We start from the raw sequence: 22,229 nt of genomic DNA on the forward strand, positions 1-22,229 counted from the left end.
GCTGTTCACATTAGCTGTAAACTCCTCGTGTATCTCCAACTTCATTTACCTTGCAGCCCTCACAGGAGCTCACTCCATAGTGATAACCAGATGACTTGTCCTGGCACACAAAGCACGGCTTATAAACACGAGGAGGAGGAGGCGGCGAAGGAGAGCTTGGCACCATCTCCTCCGAACTGGTGCTCTGGGTCTCCACGGCTGCGGAAAAAGCACAGAATGGAGAAACAGTTGAGTACTCTTATGAATTCAGAGCATCTTGTTTATATTTATTCTTAAAGTCTTTGAAACTTTGATGAAAGCTAATACAAAGTGATTAACAGAAAGAGTGGTCAGCAAACAACCCCCCCAACCCCACGCAGGCCACCCCTCGGAGCCAGAAGGCAAGCTCAAAGGCAGACATTTTTAAGAGAAAAGGGAGGAGGGGTGGCACTGCTGACTGACAGGGACTTAAAAGAGACACAATTAGCTGATGGCCAGATGGCCCTGCTGATAAAAATCTGATTGGCAGCTGAGATTTGATTGGCTTTTCCATTTACTGGTGAGTGTGGGGGGAGGTGAGATACCGCTGTTGAATTTTTGACTGGCATCTGAATTTTTTGTGTGTTTGTGTGTGTGTACGAGTGTGTGTAAGCTCCCATTTTTATTTGAAAGGTCGTCCCTAGCCCCATGTGAACAAACAGAGATGAGATGTTTATGAGACTCTGCTGTCTCCTTATGTTCCTTCTCACTGTCGCGCTAAAGAAAACTGCACACTGTATAACACCATATGCTGACCCCAGGCAATGCCATTCCTCTGCCGCATGTGAAAACGCTCAAACCAAATGATACAAAATGGATACAATGACGCGTTTAATCAGCCGCGCCTCCTCGCGCTGCAGTCAGAGAGCAAAAACCGCAACACGCCTGGTACGCATTTAAAGGCGACGACTACGAAACAAGCAGATTCCTTTCGAACGTGCCTTTCAACTTTCACCTTCACTCACCCCAACTTCACCTCTCTCTGCCCATTCCCACCCCCACTCTCTTGTTTCCTGGCCCTAAATTCCTCAGTGCAGGCCGGACAGGGTTTAATAGTAGCCCAGGCTCATAAGCAGGCCTATAAACGTTGTGTCTCGGATGGGAAGGAGGCCCCCAGCCAGGGTGACGGCCTCTTTATTGGGATCCAGTCACCTTGGGCAGCTATTCACATCAACAGCTCCATCCTTGGATCCCTTCCTAGTAAAAATAAAGAATCTGGGGTCAAAAACCCAAAGTCACAGCCCCTCCTGTCACCTTCAATGGGTAGCACAGGACTGAACCAAATGTCTTGCCCCAACCCCAAACACTGCAACCCCAACCTGAACCCCCGCTCTGTCATTAACAAGAGCGGTAAGGTTTCAAAAAACAGAGGGGCAAAGGCACAAAAGGAATAATCTAATAAAAGTAGAGGGAAAAAATGAAAAGAGAAAGAAAGAGGAGGGGGAAAGGAGGTGAGCTTCAGGACAGAAACTTCCCAGTGGCCGAGTGGTTAAATGAAATCCTGACTATTTAACTTTGACCTTGACTGAAGAAAGTATTGCTAACAAGAGGAGCTCACGAATGTGTTCGACACAGTGTTATTTAAAAAGTGACCACTCAGCGTGCCTAGCCCATTAATCACTGGTGAATTTGGAGCGGTGGTGTGATGTTCTGCATTGGTTTTGCCACTGTTATATGGAAGTGTGTCATCAGTCAGTAGACGAGTGTGTACGAGTCTCTTTCAGTAACACAATGAATCTGACGTGGAAATACAAAGCACACCAACCAGAATCACTGCACACTACCAGCATCTCATCGTTCAACATTATTACTGTTATTACTGTTAACTTGTTTATAAGTACAGGTTTGCAGGTCTCTTTAACACACTGTATCGTCACACACTGCTGTGACTCGTTAGTCCCTTTTCTTAAAAAAGAAAAGATCACAAATGATGCAAGCAGTATTTTTTTCCACCTCTGTGTGTTGCTCTGATGTGTCGGATTTTTTATTGTTTACTAAAAAAAAAAAAAGATTCAATGACTTTTTCTCAGCTTTGTACTCAGTGATCTTGACTTCTTTTATGTGAAGAGATTGTGAAAACATATTTTCTTTGAGCACACTCTGCACATCTCCCTGCACATTTGTATTCACTGCACTCACGGCTGATAGACTTGTGGGAATTGTAAATGAAAGAATGAAAGGTTTGCTGTGTACTTTCTGTGTGTGTTCCCAACCTGCTTTAAACTCTTAGTGTGTGAAACTACACATAGATTTTGGACCCAACGAGAGGAAAACACAGCATAAAATGCAATAGATGCAATAACGGCACGAATGATTTTCTCTCCGGTGTTGATTGAAAGAAATCGTTTAACTTTAGTTGGAGGTTATGATTGAAAAAACTTTCTTTGGGATATAATATCAGCTCGATGTTAAAGAGGCGTGAGAAGTGAATCACGTCAGGTTTTTTTTGCATAGTTTAAGAAATGAGATCGATTGTATTGGATGTACTGGTGAGCACAGCGGTGTTACCAGAACCATCCGAAATACACAAGTGGTTATCAAAAACTTACAAGAGCAGATTCTCTGTTGTGACGGAGTTTAAAGCCAGAAATGAAAAACCTCACCAATATCGTGGAAAACCTCTTTCTCCAAAACTAACAGAGAGGTATAGGCAGAGACTGATCTAAAGTTTGACGAATAAGGAAGGTCAAGATTTCTTTTCTTAATGAGAAGGCATACAATTACATGTTTAAAGTAGGCTGGCACCCTCTATGAGACTAAACAAGTATTTAGAGTCGTTAAAATGAATGGACCATTTACAGACGAGGGGGGATGATAACATGTTGTTGGGGTGGTAAGTGAAACGGGCTCACAGTTATGAAAAACAGCCGTTAAGAGTGGGTGACTCATTATTGTTCATTGTAGCATTAGTTCTGAGAAGTGAGATCTTATCAAGAGGAATATTTAGAAAGCTGTCACAGTGCAGGAGAGATACTTGGAAAGACAAAGGTAATGGGGTTAAGAATCAGTTGTCCGGAAGAAGTCTTGTTTTGATTTGATGCTGTATCTAGTAATGTAGTGTAAGAAAAATTGTGTATGTTTCTGTTCCGTGTCCTGTTTGTATATGTGTCTTTTTGGCTGCTGTTACAACCAAATTTCCCCTTGTGGGACAATTAAAGGATTATTCTATTCTATTCTATTCTATGCTATATTAATAAAACCGAATTGAACTGAAGACGATTCTACTGGCACGAGTAGAAATCAGGTCTTGAGGTCTCGGTAGTCTCCTGATATTTGTTTGGAAAATGTCTTAAAATTTCATAAAACACTTGCAGTTTGTTCTTTTTCCACTTCCTTTCTGCTCTCCTGTTGTCTGAGTGCCCAAGTAGACTCAACTACCATTTTCCTTCTTTCTAAATTTTTCCATTCAACGATAAAATAGCGACGAAACATAAACCAGCGGAGACAAAAAGTTAAAAAAAAATGTAACAAATTATAGGCTTACTAAAGTCTGCAAGTGTTTTTTAAAGAAACTGTTACGGTTGTATTGTCTTTAAAACCCAGTGATGTTGTGGGTTCAGCAGACCCACAAACAATGGGGTAGGTACCAAAAACTCGAACGCTTACAAGCGGGATTTTTTGTGCTGTCGACTTCTTTGTTCTGTAATACATAAATTAACTAAAATGAATGAAACATTGTATTATGTTTACACTGCAAAACAGTAAGTCAGAAATAAAACAGGACGTATAAATTACTGATTGTTTGTATGTCTTACTCACTAAACAAGGGTTTTAAAAATTATGTTTAAATTAGCAGCCAATAGTTGTTAATGGTTGGATTCTGATATGTGATGAATAAGTTCCTAGTTCCTGCTTTTTATGGGCAGATAAATAAAGGATAAATATATCAAATATGAATGTATCCGGAGACACAAGGATTTTGAGATAAAAAAAAAAAGACGGGTGCTTTGCACTACTGCATACAGTAACAATGAATAAACATGAGGATTCACTTTGCATTGTCTTCTGTGTGACTTTAAGAACGTCTCAACGTGCAGCTTCCAGCTTTTTCATCTGCATGGATTTGCTGCTTCTCTTCTTCCGATGCAAAACTAAATGGAAAATCTAGAAAAAGAGCAACTTGGGATTTGGGGTGATTGTGACAGACACACAATAGCAGCTATTGTATTTGTAAAAAATGATTTCATATGTATTCACCCAGGTCAGAAAACCAGACTAGTGACAATAGTCTCTTTCTACTTGCTTTCCTCTCAAAAGAAAAGGCTGCAGATAATTACTTCTAAAGCAACAGATGCAAGAATTTGAGTTTCTGGGTGTTTTTTGTAATAGTGTGCGTTCAATTTTGGGTTATTAGAGCGAAGGTGTGAGAGGTGGAAGTGAAGGAGTCGGCGCTGGATGAGTGGTGCTGCAACCCGATCGCTGTTTTCTGTTTATATAGTAACACTGTCGATGTAAAAGTGGCCCTGAGAGAACCAGTGGAAAAACAGCTCCCATTGAAACGGAGAAGCTGCATATGGCGCCAGGAGAGAGGTAGTGACTGACAGTGTCTGAAGGTGGTGAGAGCAGGTGAGGAGGGACGTGACTCAGAGACACATGACGGAGGGAGACAGGGCGAGAGACGCTCGGCTGAAGGCGGCGAGAGAGGGAGTGGGGGTTTTACCTGGCGTGGAGAAAGAGGGAGAGGAGCCAAAAACTGTCGGGAGCTGTCATCACCCTGAACTGAGCTCAGCCTCAGAGCTTCGGCTTGGGAAAACGAAAAAAAAAATCCCTCTCTCTTCTTAACCTGCAACTCACCCCCAAGTATGTCACAACATCAATCAGCACTCCGCTCCGCTGCTGGACTCAAAAGGCACGACACGCCTCGTGTGAATCAGCTTAATCAGCTGCTGTAACGCAACTACTACACAGAGATTCACATGCAACAAAAACGATAAATATAACCTGTCATATGACATATTTCACACTGTAGCTCAAGCCTATTCACGGGCCAAATGCGGCCCAGAAGCAACCTGCGAGTGGCCCTGCCTGTGGTCCTGGCAGAAACACAGAGAAAACGCAAAAAATGAATTCATTAATTAATTTTTAAAAAAATTAAAAATTCCTACAGCGTAGTGTAGACTGTGAATGCAACACTCCTAGTAGCCTAGCAATATTTAACCCACAATACACCGTGATGTAAACATATTAAAAAATCATCGTAATATATGATGCGACAACAGCATGTCTTTCTCACTCCAGAAGCGCAAAATTGACAATGAAAACTGTCGGTTTAACCCTGCCCGGACTGACAAATACTTATTCATTTTACCGAGTTTAATAATCTTACAACCGGAGTTGTACTACCATGGTGAGGGTCCTGTACAGCCCAAGAGAGAGCTGCAGCATCTTCCCTTTGTGTTTGCTTCTTGGCAAAGAAGAAAAGGCCTTTCACAGATTCTGAAGCAATGAAATACTGCATGCTGGCTGTGGTGGATGCGGTGAAAAGTGAGTGTGACATCTGCTATTAAAAACGTACCCCTGTAGGACAGTTCAAATATTCGTAGAATTGAAGTTCTGGCGTCAGACGAGTTTGAAATGCTGTTAGATGACCTGAAGAAAACTGATGTAATGTCCATAGCAGGAGATCACAGACAGAACTGATAATGCACAGTTGTGCGTATATGTCCGTTTTTTGGATGGGAAATTGCTCGGTTTGCTACCGTTAGAGGGACACACAGCTGGCGAAATGATGTTTGAGAAGATTTAAGCTCTTTTTGAGGAAAATGGTCTGGATATGAAGCGTGTCTGTATACTTGTGACCGATGGGGCTCCATCCATGGCAGGAAAAGTGAGTGGTCAGCGAAATATTTATTTTAATTTGAAAGGGAATTATCAAAATGTTTTTTGTTATTATTATTTCAAATGTGCAAAAAATAGTTTAGTTATAGCTCCCTTTTTTTTAAATGGACCTTTTGGTGTGCATTTGTGAGAGGTCACCACCAGATTTACAGGAGAAAAGGGATAAAAAAAAATACTTGTTTTTCAGTACAGTTGTGTGGGTTTGAAATTGATCATGATCTGCTGCTTGCTGGCTTCAAAAAAAATATCTGGCCCAGATAAATTCCTCGGTTTGAAAATCTGGCCCAACTAACTTCGTAGTTGAATAGGCATGCTGTAGCTTATCGTCATGAACCGGAGAGCCATTAAACTAAACTTCATCTACTCACAGCCAGGCTACAACACAATTCGACTCCTGTCTTCTGCAGACGGCGTCACACTACAATATTCCTCCTTCACATGTCTTTTCCATCTTCCTCCTTTCCTGTTTCCTCAGTGTTTGTTGTCAGATCAGCACATCTCTGTTTAGACAACAGCAGCCGCTCTTCTTTATCAGCTCTGATGCCTGAGAGTCAGAGCTCAGGAATCAACATATCACTCCTGAGAAGTTTACTAGAGCTACACTGTCAAACTATCTTCTGACCAGCATGGCTTTAAAAACACAGGGGAAAAAGGAAAAGAAAGGCTTAATCGGGTTTTAGCTGTTTAAGTGAACAGATTTGACAGCAGGAAGTGATAAAATCCTTCAGATGTCAGTTAAACTGCAACAATAGCAACTGCTTTGTTTGTGGAATTTCTTTTTCACCACTCATAATTAGCTTTTTACTTATTTGTGTGTGTGTGTGGGGGGGGGGGGGGGGGGGGGGGTTTCCTGCTTTTCCTCTGTGCACTCAATTTTTTGGAAAACATAAAAAAATGCGCCAACTGGCTGAATTTTAAGGGGATCAATTTTCTTGTAACAGATTATTGTAGACTGTTCTATTTTGCAGTTTGCCCTGCTGTACCACAATAATTTCCTTTGTGGGGTCAATAAAGTATTTATGCATGTATTTATTTTATTTCTGCCCTAACCATTCTGTATTAACAGCTACATGTAAATGAAAACAAAGTAACCACATGCTGAAGCAGCTTAAATAAAAACAATCGCACATAAAGAGTAAAAGTGACACTGCAGCCGTTCCTTGTGTGTGGTACATGCCCTGTAGGACCTGCAGCCTGGCTCAGCCGGCCTCCATCACACGTCTCATTGAACCCGACTTTGTCCTGAGGGCTCCGGCGAGCCTCGCATCTTTCTTGAAATGGGAGGTAAAGCAAAGCATGTGTAAACTTTAATAATTCCTATACTGTTGTTTGGGAGCCAAATCGGAATTCAGCGAAACAGTGACTCAGTTTACAGGAGATTCAAATTCGTAACCTAACCAAACCAATTTTTTTCTCCTCTAGCCGTTGAAATTTTTAATTTCGATAACAAATGTAGCTTTTACATAACTTCTCGCCAAACAAAATGTTCAGCAGCGTGCTGTGGAATGTGCATGTACACGCGAATGTGTGTGCGTGTGTGGGCTGCTGCACAAGTCCAGGGGTCAGTTGGACAGTGAGCGATGGTTTTCCGTGTGACTTGGAGTGCAACAACACTCGCAAACATGGCGAGAGGAGGGAGCGAGGGAGGAAACGCTGCCATAAATGTCCTTTATTATTAAATAGTTGCAACACAGTCCATAAAAAACTCACAAAACTGATGACTTTTTTTTTTATCTGTATTTCATACTAAACTGTATTAAGAGCAGCAACAGAGGTGGTGGTGGGGAGATTTGGGGGAGGGGGGTTCAACCGCAAATATGCTGAGCAAGTAATTACCACGACAGCAGGGAGGAGACGGGGGAGATCTCAGTGACAATCCCTTTCATCAGCTGTTCTAAGTTCAATACCATTGCCCCCCTCCTCCTCTTCCCGAGGCCCTCACTAATAACCCTCTTCCCCCCTGTGTCCTCTCCTGCCTTCCTGCCCTGGCAGGAGGAGGAGTCCTTCCTGTCACTGGCAGTGCCTTTTTAAAGGAAGGGCTGTGAAAACCAGGCTACTGTCCAGGAGATGGCTCCATAAAAACTGCACCAAACACTAAAAAGGAGGCACACAAGCAAACACAGAGGCAACGGTGCACAAAGGCACACACACACATTTGCACAAACTCGCTTACAAAAACAGAAACCAAACCCCTCCCATCCTCGCGAACCCTTGCACTGTTGTAAAGCGTGCCAGAGCCTCAGTACAAACATGGCCCCGAAAGAAGATAATCTGCACTTCTCACACTTCACGCCAACAAAGTAATAACGCAAGGGAAGGTTTCAGAACAAAACCTGGAAAACAGCAGTCTTGTAATCATTTGTTGTTCTTGTGTTCACGGTCAAGGAGTTTGTCTTTGTCGCCACGGCATGTGAGTGTGTGTGTGTGTGTGTGTGTGTGTGGGGGGGGGGGGGGGGGTGCATTTACGGGGCAGGTTGTTAAATTCAAGTTTGTCCCTTTTGTCCCTCCCTTCCTTTTTTTTTTTTTTTAAATAACACCCAATAAACCAAGCTTTATATTTTCCCACCTCCCCTGCTTTTGGATCTCACTCCACAGTCGGCTTCCACCGTTGGGCACCTTAAATGCAAAACTGAGACCAGCACAGTTTCTCAAACACATTCTCTTTTGCTAATCTTAGCACGCACATGCATGTGTGGTAGTTAAAACTGCATGACCCTATGGCAATGTGGTAAGATTTTGTATTCTTATAATATAAAATATAAGATCTGAGTCTTATCTTAATCTGATTTGCTAAGTTTTAATGTCCTGAAAACGTTCTGCTGCTATACAAAGACCTAATGATGCGGTGATACCGTTCAACCTGATTTACTTCTGAATGTTACACCCACCAGTAAAACAAGTGATTTGCACTAGGTAGTGTGAATGTAAATGATGTAAAAGAATGTAAATGAAATGAAATACTGTAGTACATTAATAATTCTGAATCATTTAGGCACGGAGATAATGGGGTGAAAGCTGGAACGCCACGACTGGAGACAAGTTTGAGCATGACTCCGCTGGACCTCACAAGAAGCTGGCCTCGAGCTGGAACAATCAGTAATCAGAAGAACTGGATTCAAAGCTTTCATTAAACTACAGCAAAAATAATAAGCCTTCCCCACATGAATCACGCCTAACATTTGCCACGTCTGGAGGTTTCAAAATCAAAAGCAATGACACTAAATTTGCATGCAAACTGTTGCCTAATTACTCAAAGTAATCAGACTGGAGATATAATCTTATTAGGGCACTTACACAAGTCAAAGCAATGAAATAATCTGTCAGGATACATTGATTTTATTTCACCAGAGAAAGCGATGGGAGAGGCAACTCTGTTAAAGGAAGGAAAGTTGGCATATTGTTTTACTAGCTGGGAAAGTAATCTGAACCTAACCCACTAGTAGCCACTCCATTCTACACAAAAATGTGTGGTCATATTAAAAAAAAATCTGAAACACAATAATATCGCCTAAAGCAGGAATGTCACACTCATTTTACATCATGGGTCACATACAAGCCCGATCTTAAGTGGGGATGAGTAACACTTTCTGTCATTAAACCAAATATTTAATATCTGAAATTCTATCTTAAAATGTCTTTTAAACCAAGAGAAAGCAGTGCACTTTCAACTGCACATCTCAGTTTTTTTCTGCAATTTAGCAAATGCAAAAGCACACTGCCCATACTGTCGCATATTTATCAAACAAGAAGTTTTGGTTGATTCATTTTTTTATAACTAAGATTTTTATAGTAAACAGTGAAAATCAGGAACTTTTCTGTCATTAAACTCTTTATATGATAATTTGACTACTTTGGTGTAACATAAATGGCTCTTTAGCTTTAGCTGTAAAAAAAAATACTAAAAACAGCTACAATTTAAAATAAAGTTTAAAGTCCCTTATTTATACCGTCCTTCATATTTTCCAAAGCTGTCCAGCCGCCTGGATTAGAGTTTTTGCCAGACCGACTGTGGCCCCTGGGCCATATGTTTGACACCCCCGACTTAAAGTAAGAACTGACAAATATTAGATAACAATCAGCTATATATAAACACAACACATGTAGCTGATGTAGTCAGGTTATTATTAAACTGCAGCACACGTTCATCACAATTAAAAGAATCCGTTTTCTTCCAGCGGATATACATATACACACATATACTGAACTTGTGTTTACACATCAGCTGCTCTGTTTCCTGCTAAAAGCAACAGTGGAGACAGAACGCGGAGCTCCAGAGAAAAAGACTACTTCACACACACTACCAAACTGTATGAGAAACAAGTGACACTGCTGTGAGTACAGCCAACATAAATATCTAAGTCCTTCTACTCCAATAAAGACAACACACAATAAAAACTTTTTTATCTCGTGATTTAAGCACAATTCTTGTCTGTCTATAACAGCATCTTCCAGCTGTATCATAGTTAGCTTTGCTTCTTCAGTGTGATGATACGATGGCCCGTTGTTAAAGCAGCTTTGAAGAGCCTGATCTCAAAGAGGAGAAGATGCCGAGCAAAAACGGGGATTACTACTGAATGAAGAGAAGACCGTTTCCCCTCAAGGCTCTAAACACCAGGACACAAAGGGCAGCGGTGGGTTTAATCCCAACATCTAACTTCATCCTGCCACTCCTCTCTCACCCCGCTTCGCTTTTAAGTCCCCATGCCCCTTACACACCACCTAATCTCTTAATTGGGCCTTTTATAATTGTAATTGAATCATTAAAAGCTCTTGGTTACACAACACGAGGCCCGTAAGCTGATCCGTGTATGGGCAAAAGAATAAACACACTTTACTGCTGGGAAGAACACGCAACTACTGGAAGAAAAAGGAGATCTTCAAAAGAGGAGGAAAAAAAAAAGCAAATGTCACACCGCACAAGAGGCAGTGACAGAGAGAGCAGACAGACTCAGGCATGTCCCCGCTCCATTTAATGCCTCCTGACGTTGAAACAAAGGAAGGCAAAGAGGTGCTGAACTGCCTCGCAAAAAAACGCAGGAAAAGATGACCCCCCCTTACACACACACACACACACACACACACACACACACACACACACACACACACACACACACACACACCAGAGAGAAGACAGAGAGGCCAAAATGCCCTGAGGAATTTAGCGCCATAATGTCCAACAGAACATGTTCACCCAAAGAAATGCTGAAAAAGAAAAAGCATTCACTTGTTCTCTTTCTAATCAGCTCTAAAGATATGCCATGCACCAGTTTATAGAAAAGTAGGAAAAAAATATCAAAATCATGTCAGACTCACAATAGATCCTGAGATGTTGAAATGAGCCATGGCTTTGGAAAATAGTAAAATAAAACCCAAACTCAGGTTCCTGAACCTATTTTTGCAACTGAGATGATACAAAATGTAAAATCTTGCAGAAAAAAACAAGAAATGCAAAAAACAGCAAAACCTACAATTTATTCAATAATAAGCAAGTGAGCATAAATATGACACTTTATGAGATACATGCAATCACTTTCTCTGTGAGTCAAAACATTAATCAGTCAAAGAAACTGTCAATCATTTTCTCTCGATTAATGAATCAATCAGTTAGTGATGCTGAAGTGAGCACTCTTCTAGTTCTTTCACACTGTTTTTACCAGACGATTTGGCTGATGCTAGTTGGAGCAGCCTGTATAACTTAAAAAAAAGAAAGAAAAAGAAACTAAAAATACATTGTATGCAGTTAAATAACAATGATTAATGAACATTTGCGGACATTTGTCTTTCAGTGTGGCATCTGGCAAAGCTCCGCGGCGAGTTGAAACAGGCCCTGCTGTGGTGTTTGTCATCCTGACTGCTCATCCATCATCATTAGCGAGCACTGCGGGCTCGACAGGGTTTGATGCGCTGGTATCTAAATAATTACTGAAGATAAATAGGCTCAAGGTGCTCGGTGGGGACATCTCAAATCGCGTCAGAAAAGTTTCAGCTCGGCGACACGCCCGACTGCACCTCAAGTCGAGCTCCTATAAACGTTTGTTTTTTTCCAAGTCACCCAGCCAAGTGTAATCTGAGAGTCTGAAAATGGGCTCCGCGACAGTTACAAAAGGTGGCCTCGTTATTTTATGAGATAAAGAAAATTTTTTCCGCATTTGTATAACTGTGTAACTGTGTGGTGAGTGCATTGTACCTCAATGTGTGATGCAATTTTTGGTCAAACGTCAAAAGAATGTGTAGCCTGTGGAGTTGAGAAACAGTGACTGATAGCATGTCAAGCCATCCAACATCTATCTTTTAATAACTGTGCTTCTCATTTCTGCAGAACGCTGCTAAAATTCACATTTTTCTTTAACTGCTCCTGCATCAGTGCTCGCTCAGATCAAATCTTTTTAAAAGTGAAAAAGCTCCCCTCTCTGATAAAATATGTCTCCCTACTTATCTTTATTTATCTTCTGTAAATGATCCGTTTCTAACTAACTGAGGCTCTGTGTTTGGGTTTGTTCGCCTGATTGCCACCATGTGATTTCGAGGCCCATTTGCCTTCGATCTGTCAGTGCAGCGTTCGGCTCAGACGTTGGCGCTTGTTGTTTTCTGGACACATCGGCGGGTTAAGTCCCTGCATTGTTTGAAAGAGCTGTCAATCATGTGAAGTCATTCATAAGGAAAACAAACACCCTGATGTATAAATACACTCCCCAACTCACTCGCTCACACTCACAAAGCACGCTAAGCACATAAACAAACACACTGCAGGGTGAGAATGGGTACACATAATCGAAAGGAATCTGACTCTTCCTGTGGAGAGAGCTCCGTGATAACAAAACCAGGGCTCTGATAAGAACACACACACACACACACACACACACACACACACACACACACACACACACACACACACACACACACACACACACACAGCTGCTCTTTTTTACAGTCTGACGGACAGGACAGAGTACTCACACTGAACACTGCTTGTCCCAGCCCAGGCAAAAGGGTCCAGCCCGGAGAAGTAAGGGGTGGCCTTGCTGAGCATGCAGGAGCCTTGCCTGGACACATCGAAGAGGGGCCGAGGGGCCAGCCCCAGAGCCTCCATGCAGTCGAACATGTTTCTTTGCTATTGAGGAAATCTCAAAGTAACTTAATGCCCTGAGTGGTCCAGGTGTTCCCTGTCTGTCTGTCTATCTGTCTATCTGCCTGTCTTTGACCCTGCCACTGCCCCCCCCCCCCCTCCTCTGCCTGGCTGTCCTGTCTTTCCAAAGTCCTCTACATGGACAAACTCCCCTCTTTCTGTTTTAGTTTTTTCCCCCTCTTCACCTTATCACCGTTCTACAAGTCGAGCTGCTTCTACCCCCTCTGCTCCCAGATCACTTGCTCGCCTCCCCTGCTGTAACTGATCTCAGTTCCCCTCTTGCTGGCTCTCTGGGCCTCTCACACTCCGCTGCAGTCACGGCCAACTATCTGAGCGGCTCTCCCAGTACTGAGAAAAAAGGGGGGTGTGGTTAAGGAAGAAGAAAGAGGAGGGACAAAACAACACGAGGAGGCGTGTACCTGCTTTCCCCAACTGGCCACACAACAGTCCCTCTCTCCTGGGCTCTTTTCTTCTTCAACTTTTCAAACTCACCTCTTTATAATTCATATGCAACGAATGAAAACAAACACTCCTCTCCTCCCCCTTCCCCCTCCTCCCCCCCCCTGCTCCTTTCTCCGCATTAACTTTGTTTTTGTTTCACCACAGCAGGGAAGAAATAGCCTCTCTCGCAAACATCTCGGTCAACTTTAGCAAAAACTTTAAAAAACAAAAATCTTCTCCTACTTGGCAGAGTGTGAAGCACAGCGTTGTTGTTTGCTTGTTTTCACGGCGCTCTCAAACCCCACAGCAACACAGGGACGTGGCCCCAGACACACACTTAATGCCTGTAATATCCCTAAAATTAAAAACCTATTACAAAAGGTTGCTTTGGGAATATTTACTGTGATTTTTTTTTAAAGAATGCAGCAGAAAAGAAACCTACTAAATCAAATGCCAATATTTTTTTTAAGTTACACGGACATAACTGTGTAATTACATATGGAGGAACAAAAATAGAATCCAAGACATGAGTGAGTCATTATTAAAAGGAATTTCATATGTGCAGATGGTCTGCTGTGTACCGACGACCGGCAGTTGCAACTAATCACAATTAATTAAACACAAATAAACATCGTGTCACTTTTGCCAACAGCTGGTGCCAAATCACGTCATTCTTTCCAGAAAGCCTGTATAAGAACTCACGATCAGCCGATCATGTGTAATTTATGGATTTATGAAATACTGCCTCACAGACAACAAAGAGCGACTTTTCACCAGAAAGTTTATGAATAATCCATCCGTGGTCGGCAACCTGATGGGCTCTTTTTTTTTTGGTTCAAATGGTTCAATACATAAATAATTCACTTTTTTTCTCCCCAACTTTCTCATGCTGCACAAAGTTTTGACCGCCTTTTTAAGGTTTCTCTTTCGCCACTAATTCATTGCACGTGCAGCCGCAATTAAAATCTTCTGCGTTGATTCAAATGGATTCAGTCATCCTCCCTCCCCGAGCGTGCTGGATGCTTGAAGTGTGGCGAAGTGCGGCTCAGCTGCAGGCGAACCGCGCTGGCCCAAAGTCTAGATAGTTTGTATACGAGACACACTCACCCTCCTCCCTCCTCTCGCTCTCCTCCTCCCTTTCCTTCCCTCGTTCAAGAGGGATGAACTCTGGAAGAAACCCCCACTGGGGCTCTAACACCCCCCACACACACTTCATACACACACACGCATGTGCACATGCAGGGGTACACGCCTGCACACTGACTTTCCAACAGCCTGTGGCTTTGAACACTTCATATTCCTCTCGCGTATTACAATTCTCTTCTTTCTTTGTTTTCCCCCCTGCTTTTTTGTTTATTTTGCTCTCAACATCCTGAACCCATTCTTCCTCATTTTTTTAACTTTATATAATATTTTGAAAACACCATACACAATCTCTGCCGGTTTTAGCAGATTAACTTTTATATTCATCTCGCCCCTTAGCCCTCTAGCCATCCCCTCGGTCTTGGCCAAGCTGTGCACACAAGCGCACACCCGCTCACTACGATGCACTGTGGGGAGCGTAGCTGCACAAGCCCGCAGAACTCTCTCCACACCTTGAGACAATTACCCTCCCTGCCTTGCAGCACCCTGCCCCCTGTTGCTGCTTTGAGGAGAGAAGCACACAAATGAACGAGGGGGGGATGCGAAAGAGGGAGGGAAAAAGAAGACGAAGAAGTTGTATCATTTTCCTTCTATTTTACCAAAACACGGGCTCACGCCTGCTCTTTAGGCTCGGCAAATTGCCCCTCTTTGCCTTTGAAGCTTAAAACACAGGACTCCCCGCTCAGCTCTGTCCCTGCTCTTTTTCTCTCACTCACACACAACTTGTAGGAGGACCGAGTCGCATTACAGCTATTCACAATCAGGTTCTTCGGCTATTCATCCTGTCGTCATGTCTGACACAAACACACAGCGCCGAACAATGGCCCCTCTCTCCCTCTCTCTCTCTGTCTATTTCTCCACAGGCACCTCCTCCTGCTTGAACCACAGTTATTTGCACAAAGTCTCACTGCGGTCATCTGTAAGCGCACCAATACAGTCACAAATGTGAGGCAAGGAGCACAAGACTGCTGTTTGTGATATTCATGGGTGTTGGAATGTGCAGCCTACAGAGTGGCAGTGGAAATGTGTGTGTGTGTGTGTTCTGACACACAGACAATTATGTGTGTATGTGCTTAAACAGAGTGCTTGTGATGACAGACACAAAAGAAAAACACACAAGCCTCACTCTGAGCCATTAGGTTCATATTACTAATATCACACATGCGCGCACGTGTGCACACACACACACACACACACACACACACACACACACATTCAAAACATTACAAAGAACAAGATGTTACTAGTAGAGAAATTACGAAGGTACATTGTGTTCACCACTTCCCTGCGAGACTTTCATAACCAATTTTGTGTCCAGAAAACAAAAGGAGGCGTCAATCGATATTCAACGTGAAATCCAGATACCGTGCAATGTATTTACAGAACTTCTAGGAAACCCGGAGCAGGAGGAGCAGGAAAGGCTCAGACAAAATCAGTCGCATGTGTGTTTTGCCAAATTTGTCCAGCTATTAGGGGAAGAAGAGAGAACTCAGAGCATGATTAAACACACAGCAGGGGTCTTTTGATGTGGATATCCGCTAATTTCAACTCCAGGGATGTTCCGAGTTTCATCTCATTAGGAAACAAAGTCCAGTTTTCCACTCACACTGATTAGGGCATGGATTGAATTAATTTGCAAATCCCGCTCAAACTTCCACAGAAATTTTTTTATAAACTTTTGATTCACTTACTACACTACCGGGAGATAAGTAATTTATTGTAGCCTCACTTGAGGGTAAAGAAAGGGCTTATTGGCTGCATTGTTATTCTTCCTATTGAAACCCTTCTTGGCAGGCAGCCACAGTAAACTCTGTTTATATACGGGATACCTGCAGAGTTAAAGCAATTAGTTTTCAATTTATTCACTTGGTGGAGAAACGTGTCAACGCCTTTCCCAAATTATAATGATGATAACTGAATTCCTTCTGCAATACCAAGCACACGCTTGCTTTGTATACCAAACACAGACGAGGAATAACCATGATAACGCTGGACAAATATAATCAGTGGCCACTTTATTAGTTACACGTTGTTAGTACTGGGGTAGGTCCCCCCCTTTTTAAGACTTGCCTTAATTCTTCATGACACAGATTCAACAAGGTGCTGGAAACATTCCTCAGAGATTTTGGTCCGTGTAATAACATTTATTGGCTGCGGATCTATGATGTGAATCTCCCATTTCCCATTGTATTCTGTTGGATTGAGATCCGGCGACTGTGGAGGCTATTCGAGTACAGTGAACTCATATGTCATATTCAAGAAACCAGTTTGAGATGATCGGAGCTTTGTGACGTGGCAGTTATCCTGTTGGAAGCAGCCACCAGAAGATGGGAACTCTGTGGTTATAAAGGGACAAACGTGGTCAGCAAGAATACTCGTGTAGGCTGTGGAAGTGCGAACTGATCCAAAAGTATGACAAGAAAATACATGTTTTTCCGATCTTCTGCTGTCCAGTTTTGGTGAACCTCAGTTTTCTGTTTTTTGCTGACCCTTGTGTGGTCTTCTGCTTCTGTAGCCATTCTGCTTCAAGGTTTGACATAGTGTGCATTCAGACATGGTCTTCTGTATACCTTGGTTGTAACTAACACTTACTTAAGTTACTGTTGCCTCCCTATCAGCTCAAAGCAGTTACCATTCTCCTGTGACCGCTGACATCAACAAGGCCCTTTAACAAACTGCTACTCACTGGATATTTTTTCTTTTTTAGACCATTCTCTGTAAACCCCAGAGATGCTCATGTGGGAAGATTCCAGTACCTCGGCAGTTTCTGAAACACTCAGACCAGCCAGTCTGGCACTAACAACCACGGCACGGCTAAATGAATTGCGTTGCCGTCATGTGTTTGGCTGATTAGATATTTGCATTAATGAGAAACTAAAAACACGTATCTAACAAAATGACCATTAAGTGTAAGTATTTGACTTCTACTCATCTTAATATTTGTGGTCAGCACACTGAACATAGAATATAAGGCATAGATAACATGAAGCACAAACAAACCTGAAATTTCCCACGAGTGAAACTCTGTGAAGCACAAAAGTTTACAGAATGGATTTGTATTTTTTGTGTCCTTCTAAAACTGACTTACATGATGAAACTCACGCACTTTACAGTGTTTGTTCGTCTGCATTTTATCTTTTGTGGAAACGTTAAATTTACATTTCAACACTGTTTTGCCCGTGGCCCCAAGACACCGATTTGTTTGTAATACAATACAGAGAGGAGACGATACCAGAGTGAGAGCTTCACAAAGACTTGGAGCGAACTCAAGCACAACTCTTTTTGCTGCCTTTAAAATAAATGTTGCGTACCAAGAATTTCCTCGACATGGCCAACAGCATTTCTGACTTTTGAGAGAATAGAGAGCCAAACTTGAGGCCATTAGCTTATCAGCTGAGTTCTTCTTCTTCTCGTGCTTTTATAAAAATATAAAGTCTGCTCCACAAAAACCCAAATGATGTGCATATGGTTAGGAAAAGGGGAGTAGGTGGTGACTGAACAGGTGATCTCTTTATTTTCCTCACCTCCTTTGAATTATACTACTTCCTAAGTTTTGCCTCAAATTGAATCATGACTGCGCTGATGATGCTCCGCTCTGTAAATACATGTTTTATATCTCGGGGTTGAATGTGTTAAAGACACAAACACCAGTAATTCCTGAATCTTTGGTGCTGACCCACAACCTACAGTACAGTTTTAGGTCTCTGCCATCTATTAATAAGAGAAAACAGTAGAGACAAAAGCAGATTTTCTGACTAAAATGATTCTGTGTTACTTTGTTGCGCCATTACTAAACATTTTGATTCAATACTTTTGGACACTGTGTGTCAAAACAAATCAAAGTTACAATTATAGCAAATATAGGCTTAAAGAGCACAAGCTCTGCTTTAATTTGAGGGGTTGGACAACAATATCACTATACCAGTTGCAGATTAATTACAGCCATTTTTTAAAAATTCTGTATTTTCAAGTACTGACATGTACAGTACTGCGAAAAAGTCACGTGTCATTCATTTCTTCACATTTTGCTTCCACGGAGCCAGACTTTATTGTCATTTTTAAGTGATCTTGAGGAATAGCTCTCCAGGCTTTCTCAAGGTGTTTTAAAGTTTTTTCGTGGACATTTGCTGCTAATTCTTTCTCCAGATCTTGTAACTGAACATTTCAGAGGAATTTTTATTGTCTGCTTGTTAAGACACTTAACACTGGCCAATGATGTATTCAAGCATTGAAAAGACACATAACTTAAACGTACAAAGCAGAAACTTAGAAGCAATTTTAATCTGTATCTTAAGGCACTTTGATACTAGCAGCCTGTCACAAAAACACATCATTTATTCACATTTCCTTAGTTGAAACCGTGAAAATGCCAGCAATAACATACACCTTGGGAAATTTGGCATATTGCAATGTGGTGTCTCCTTAAAAATGGATAAACCTACCTAAAGAAAATGAACAGAATCTGAAACTCATGTCCTTAAGAAATAGAAAAAAATCCAGCAAAGACCTTACACAGGATCTGAGAGATGCACGTGACCTTTCAGCTGATCCATCTTCTGTTCACTGAAGCCTCATCAGAGATGGTCTCAGTGGAAGGACGGCTTTCAAGAAGACATTTCATTAAGGAAATGTCCTTCAAAAAGCCTGGAGAACTATTCCTGAAGGTTTCTTAAAGAAACCACATGAAAGCTGGACTAAGAGCATTCATGTTGAAGAATAAAGGTGGTCATACCAAATATTGACTTTGAACCCTGTCAGAACTGTGCAAACTGTTTTTCCTTATATATCCTTATATCCCTTTCACATTTTCCAAGCAAAATATAAAGAGATGAGGGATAAGTCAAGATTTTTGCACAACACTGTATTTGAACAATGTAATATTATATATCATAATATTAATCTTCACTTTGCACACAGAGGCTGAAGTAGTAAATTATACAGAAGTTAAAATGACCACAGATATGTGCACGTAACTCTAATCTAAGGAATGACATATAGAGTCCTGATAATGCCACATAACTGTAATCCTAGATTTTATTCAGGATCTTTCTCACACCTTTTCTTCTCTGTCTTTTCTACACTAGCAAACAAATTTGAAATACCAATATATCAAAAACGATTTGACTGATTTACATACAGTGTGCATACCTGGCAGTCTGTCTGAGCTTCATGCGACGCTAATCATCTATCTGGAATATTTCATGCTGTCCCTTAAATCTTTCTGTCTCTGTCTGTGTATCTGTTACAGTCCCAGAGGCGACATCTCAAAGATGTAATCACAGCCTGAGTGCCATTAGCCTGAAGATCTCCCTCTTGTAGAGAGAGGCTCCAGAAAATGACTAAAGATCAGCAGATAACTCAGTGAACACATCATCTGTGCACACACTGACACAAACTCACACTGATTGACAAGTGTGCTCAGCAGGGTTTTATAAACCTGATGTCAGCCTGACAGGGCATTTGAGACTGTAACTATAAATGCTTTCCAGTGTTGAAACAGAGGGATAGAGCAGCGTGCTCTGCAGACAATTAGAGATCAAACTAAGGTAAGACTTTTTTTTTTGTGTATTGTAAAGGTTAGTTTTCTAATCAACAAAAACACAGATTTAGTATTTGTGGCTTGTTAATGTGTGACTAATAACAAAAGTGGATATAACAAAAGTCCTTTTCAACAAAAAGTATGTTGCAGAAGAAGCAGATTAAGTGCTTTGCATCCTTTAAGTCAACGGTTAGCATCTGTCTTTGTTCAAACCTTACATTTCAGCGTTTCGAGCGACTTTCTGTGTCATCGAGTCACAGTGAAGTGCAATAGCACCCCCTGTGACTCAAAAAGTGAACTTTTTCTCGATCTAGCACCGCTTACTCTGGGATCAAGTAAGAAACTCTTTTCCCTTTTTCCAGCCTGCCCTCATCTGCCTGGTTTACCACATGGAAGTTTTTTTTTTTTTTTAAAACAAAACAAGAAAAAACTCTCTTCTCTTCGCTTCAGCAGTGCATGATCTAAAGCCTTATTATAACCTCAAATTGGCCCTAAAGACTTTTTTACAAAACTGTGGAGTCTCTAATGTCTTACACTGAAAAGCAGTGGTCAGGAGACAGACATTGGACACACTGTCTTGTCATGTGTAGGGGTGTGAGATTCTGATTTCTTGCCTCCTGACTGAACTTTACACTAGTTTAAACCGTTGTTATTATGTGACACTGTGGCATTTTTAAGACAGTTAAATATGATGTGGTGCTTTAAGGATAAGTGAAGTAACCGGTTACATCACGGTTCTCATACAAACAATTTTAAAAAATGCTTAAAGAAACATAATGGACACATGAACTGCTTCAAACTGCCAATAATACACATCTTCAGAGCAACATATAACAATTATAGTAAACTTTAATACTTACACAATGCAGCCATCTCTTTGGGGAGGTCTGCGCCAAAACGGCCAAAAAGGTGACTACTGGCCAGCAGGTCAAAGGGGGAGTGGCTCCGCATGGAGTTAAAGGTGAAGGGGTACATGGCACGAGGGTAACCCGTCATGTGACGCACTTGGTGCTCTCTGTTGGCCGCCATCGTGACAAGTACAGTGGTGGTTTAGATGACGTTTCTCAGAATTTCTTGCCGTTTCTTCTTCCTCGTCAGGAGCCTCTGCTGAGCTTGAAACAGACTAGTGCCATTCAGCCCCTCAAAGCTGCGGGCCCGTCTGCACTCACAGAGAGGTAAGAGGGATGAAAGCAAGCAACCAAAACCTGGCCGGGTCCAGACTCTGTAGAGAAGGAGAGAAGAGAAGAAAGAATGGCTAAATATGCCTATTAACTTTAAACTCACCTAACGTTTTAACAATCCCATCAATTCATTCAAAAATCTTTAACTTTGAGCACAAACCTGAGATACCTAAAAAAGCAAACTCCAACCACGAAGCCAAATTAGAGAAAGACGTAGAAAAGGAAACAGAAGTGTCGAAGAAGCAGTTGCGAGAGCTGAAGCAGAGGGGAGTACAAAACTTTCATCCTTCTTTTTGTCTGTCTTCCAAGTAGTGCAATAATTTTAGGCAATGCCATATGATTTAAATCAGCAGAACTGTACTATAAAGGGTCTCTCTGTTTCCCCTGCCAGCCTGACTCCTGCCAGCCTGCCCGAGAGCGGCCAGCTACAACATGGGTAAAGTTAACCCTTTACAGGAACACACACACACATGCACACACAAAATTACTCATTCACATTTTAACGGAAAAAAGCAAAAGAAAGTCACTTTTCCTCCACTGCCTTAAAGGTGCTCAATGAGTGCAACTTTTCTCACCTTTAACCGTCTCTCAGGATTAACACTGTGGCCCATCCAAAAAGTTAAATTAGGGCAGCCCTCATATCATCTTACTCTATGACTCCCATCCCCTTCGTGATTTCATGAGTGGGTGGAGCTTAAGTCTTTGTGGTTGGGCTGTGGTAAATACAGCTCGGCCAAAGAATGTCTTGTTGTTTTGGGCCTGCTTCAGCATGGGAATCCAACACCCAGGGTGGGTGAGAGGCACAGTGAGAGAATTATGAATTTACAAATGTCCTACACTGAACTACAACTGTATGACTAACGCTCTGATTCAGCAGATACGCACACTTAGTTCTAAGTAACAACAAAAAACAAAGAGGATGTATCAGCGCTTCGTCTTCAAA

At 41.8% G+C, this 22,229-nt stretch overlaps 1 protein-coding gene across 2 annotated transcripts in view; it reads right to left on the bottom strand.

Annotated features, from left to right (window-relative positions):
* LOC146669794 (retinoic acid receptor gamma-A-like) overlaps positions 1-22,229 on the bottom strand; it is a 38,611-nt gene that overhangs the window by 5,362 nt on the left and 11,020 nt on the right. The window contains exons 2-3 of one of the 2 annotated variants that reach the window (XM_085406401.1): positions 20,966-21,327; positions 50-198 (exon numbers count right to left, since the gene is read on the bottom strand). In XM_085406401.1, coding sequence (XP_085262527.1) covers positions 50-198; positions 20,966-21,134 — 318 coding nt within the window. In that variant the 5' untranslated portion in view covers positions 21,135-21,327. Of the gene's footprint in view, positions 1-49; positions 199-12,813; positions 13,323-20,965; positions 21,328-22,229 lie in introns of those variants that run through there. The other variant, XM_085406402.1, reaches the window with a different exon arrangement.

Source organism: Rhamphochromis longiceps, linkage group LG5 (genome assembly GCF_057381845.1).
Source record: "Rhamphochromis longiceps isolate RC_006_pf linkage group LG5, R_longiceps_female_GT1.1, whole genome shotgun sequence".
Classification (NCBI taxonomy): Eukaryota; Metazoa; Chordata; class Actinopteri; order Cichliformes; family Cichlidae; genus Rhamphochromis; species Rhamphochromis longiceps.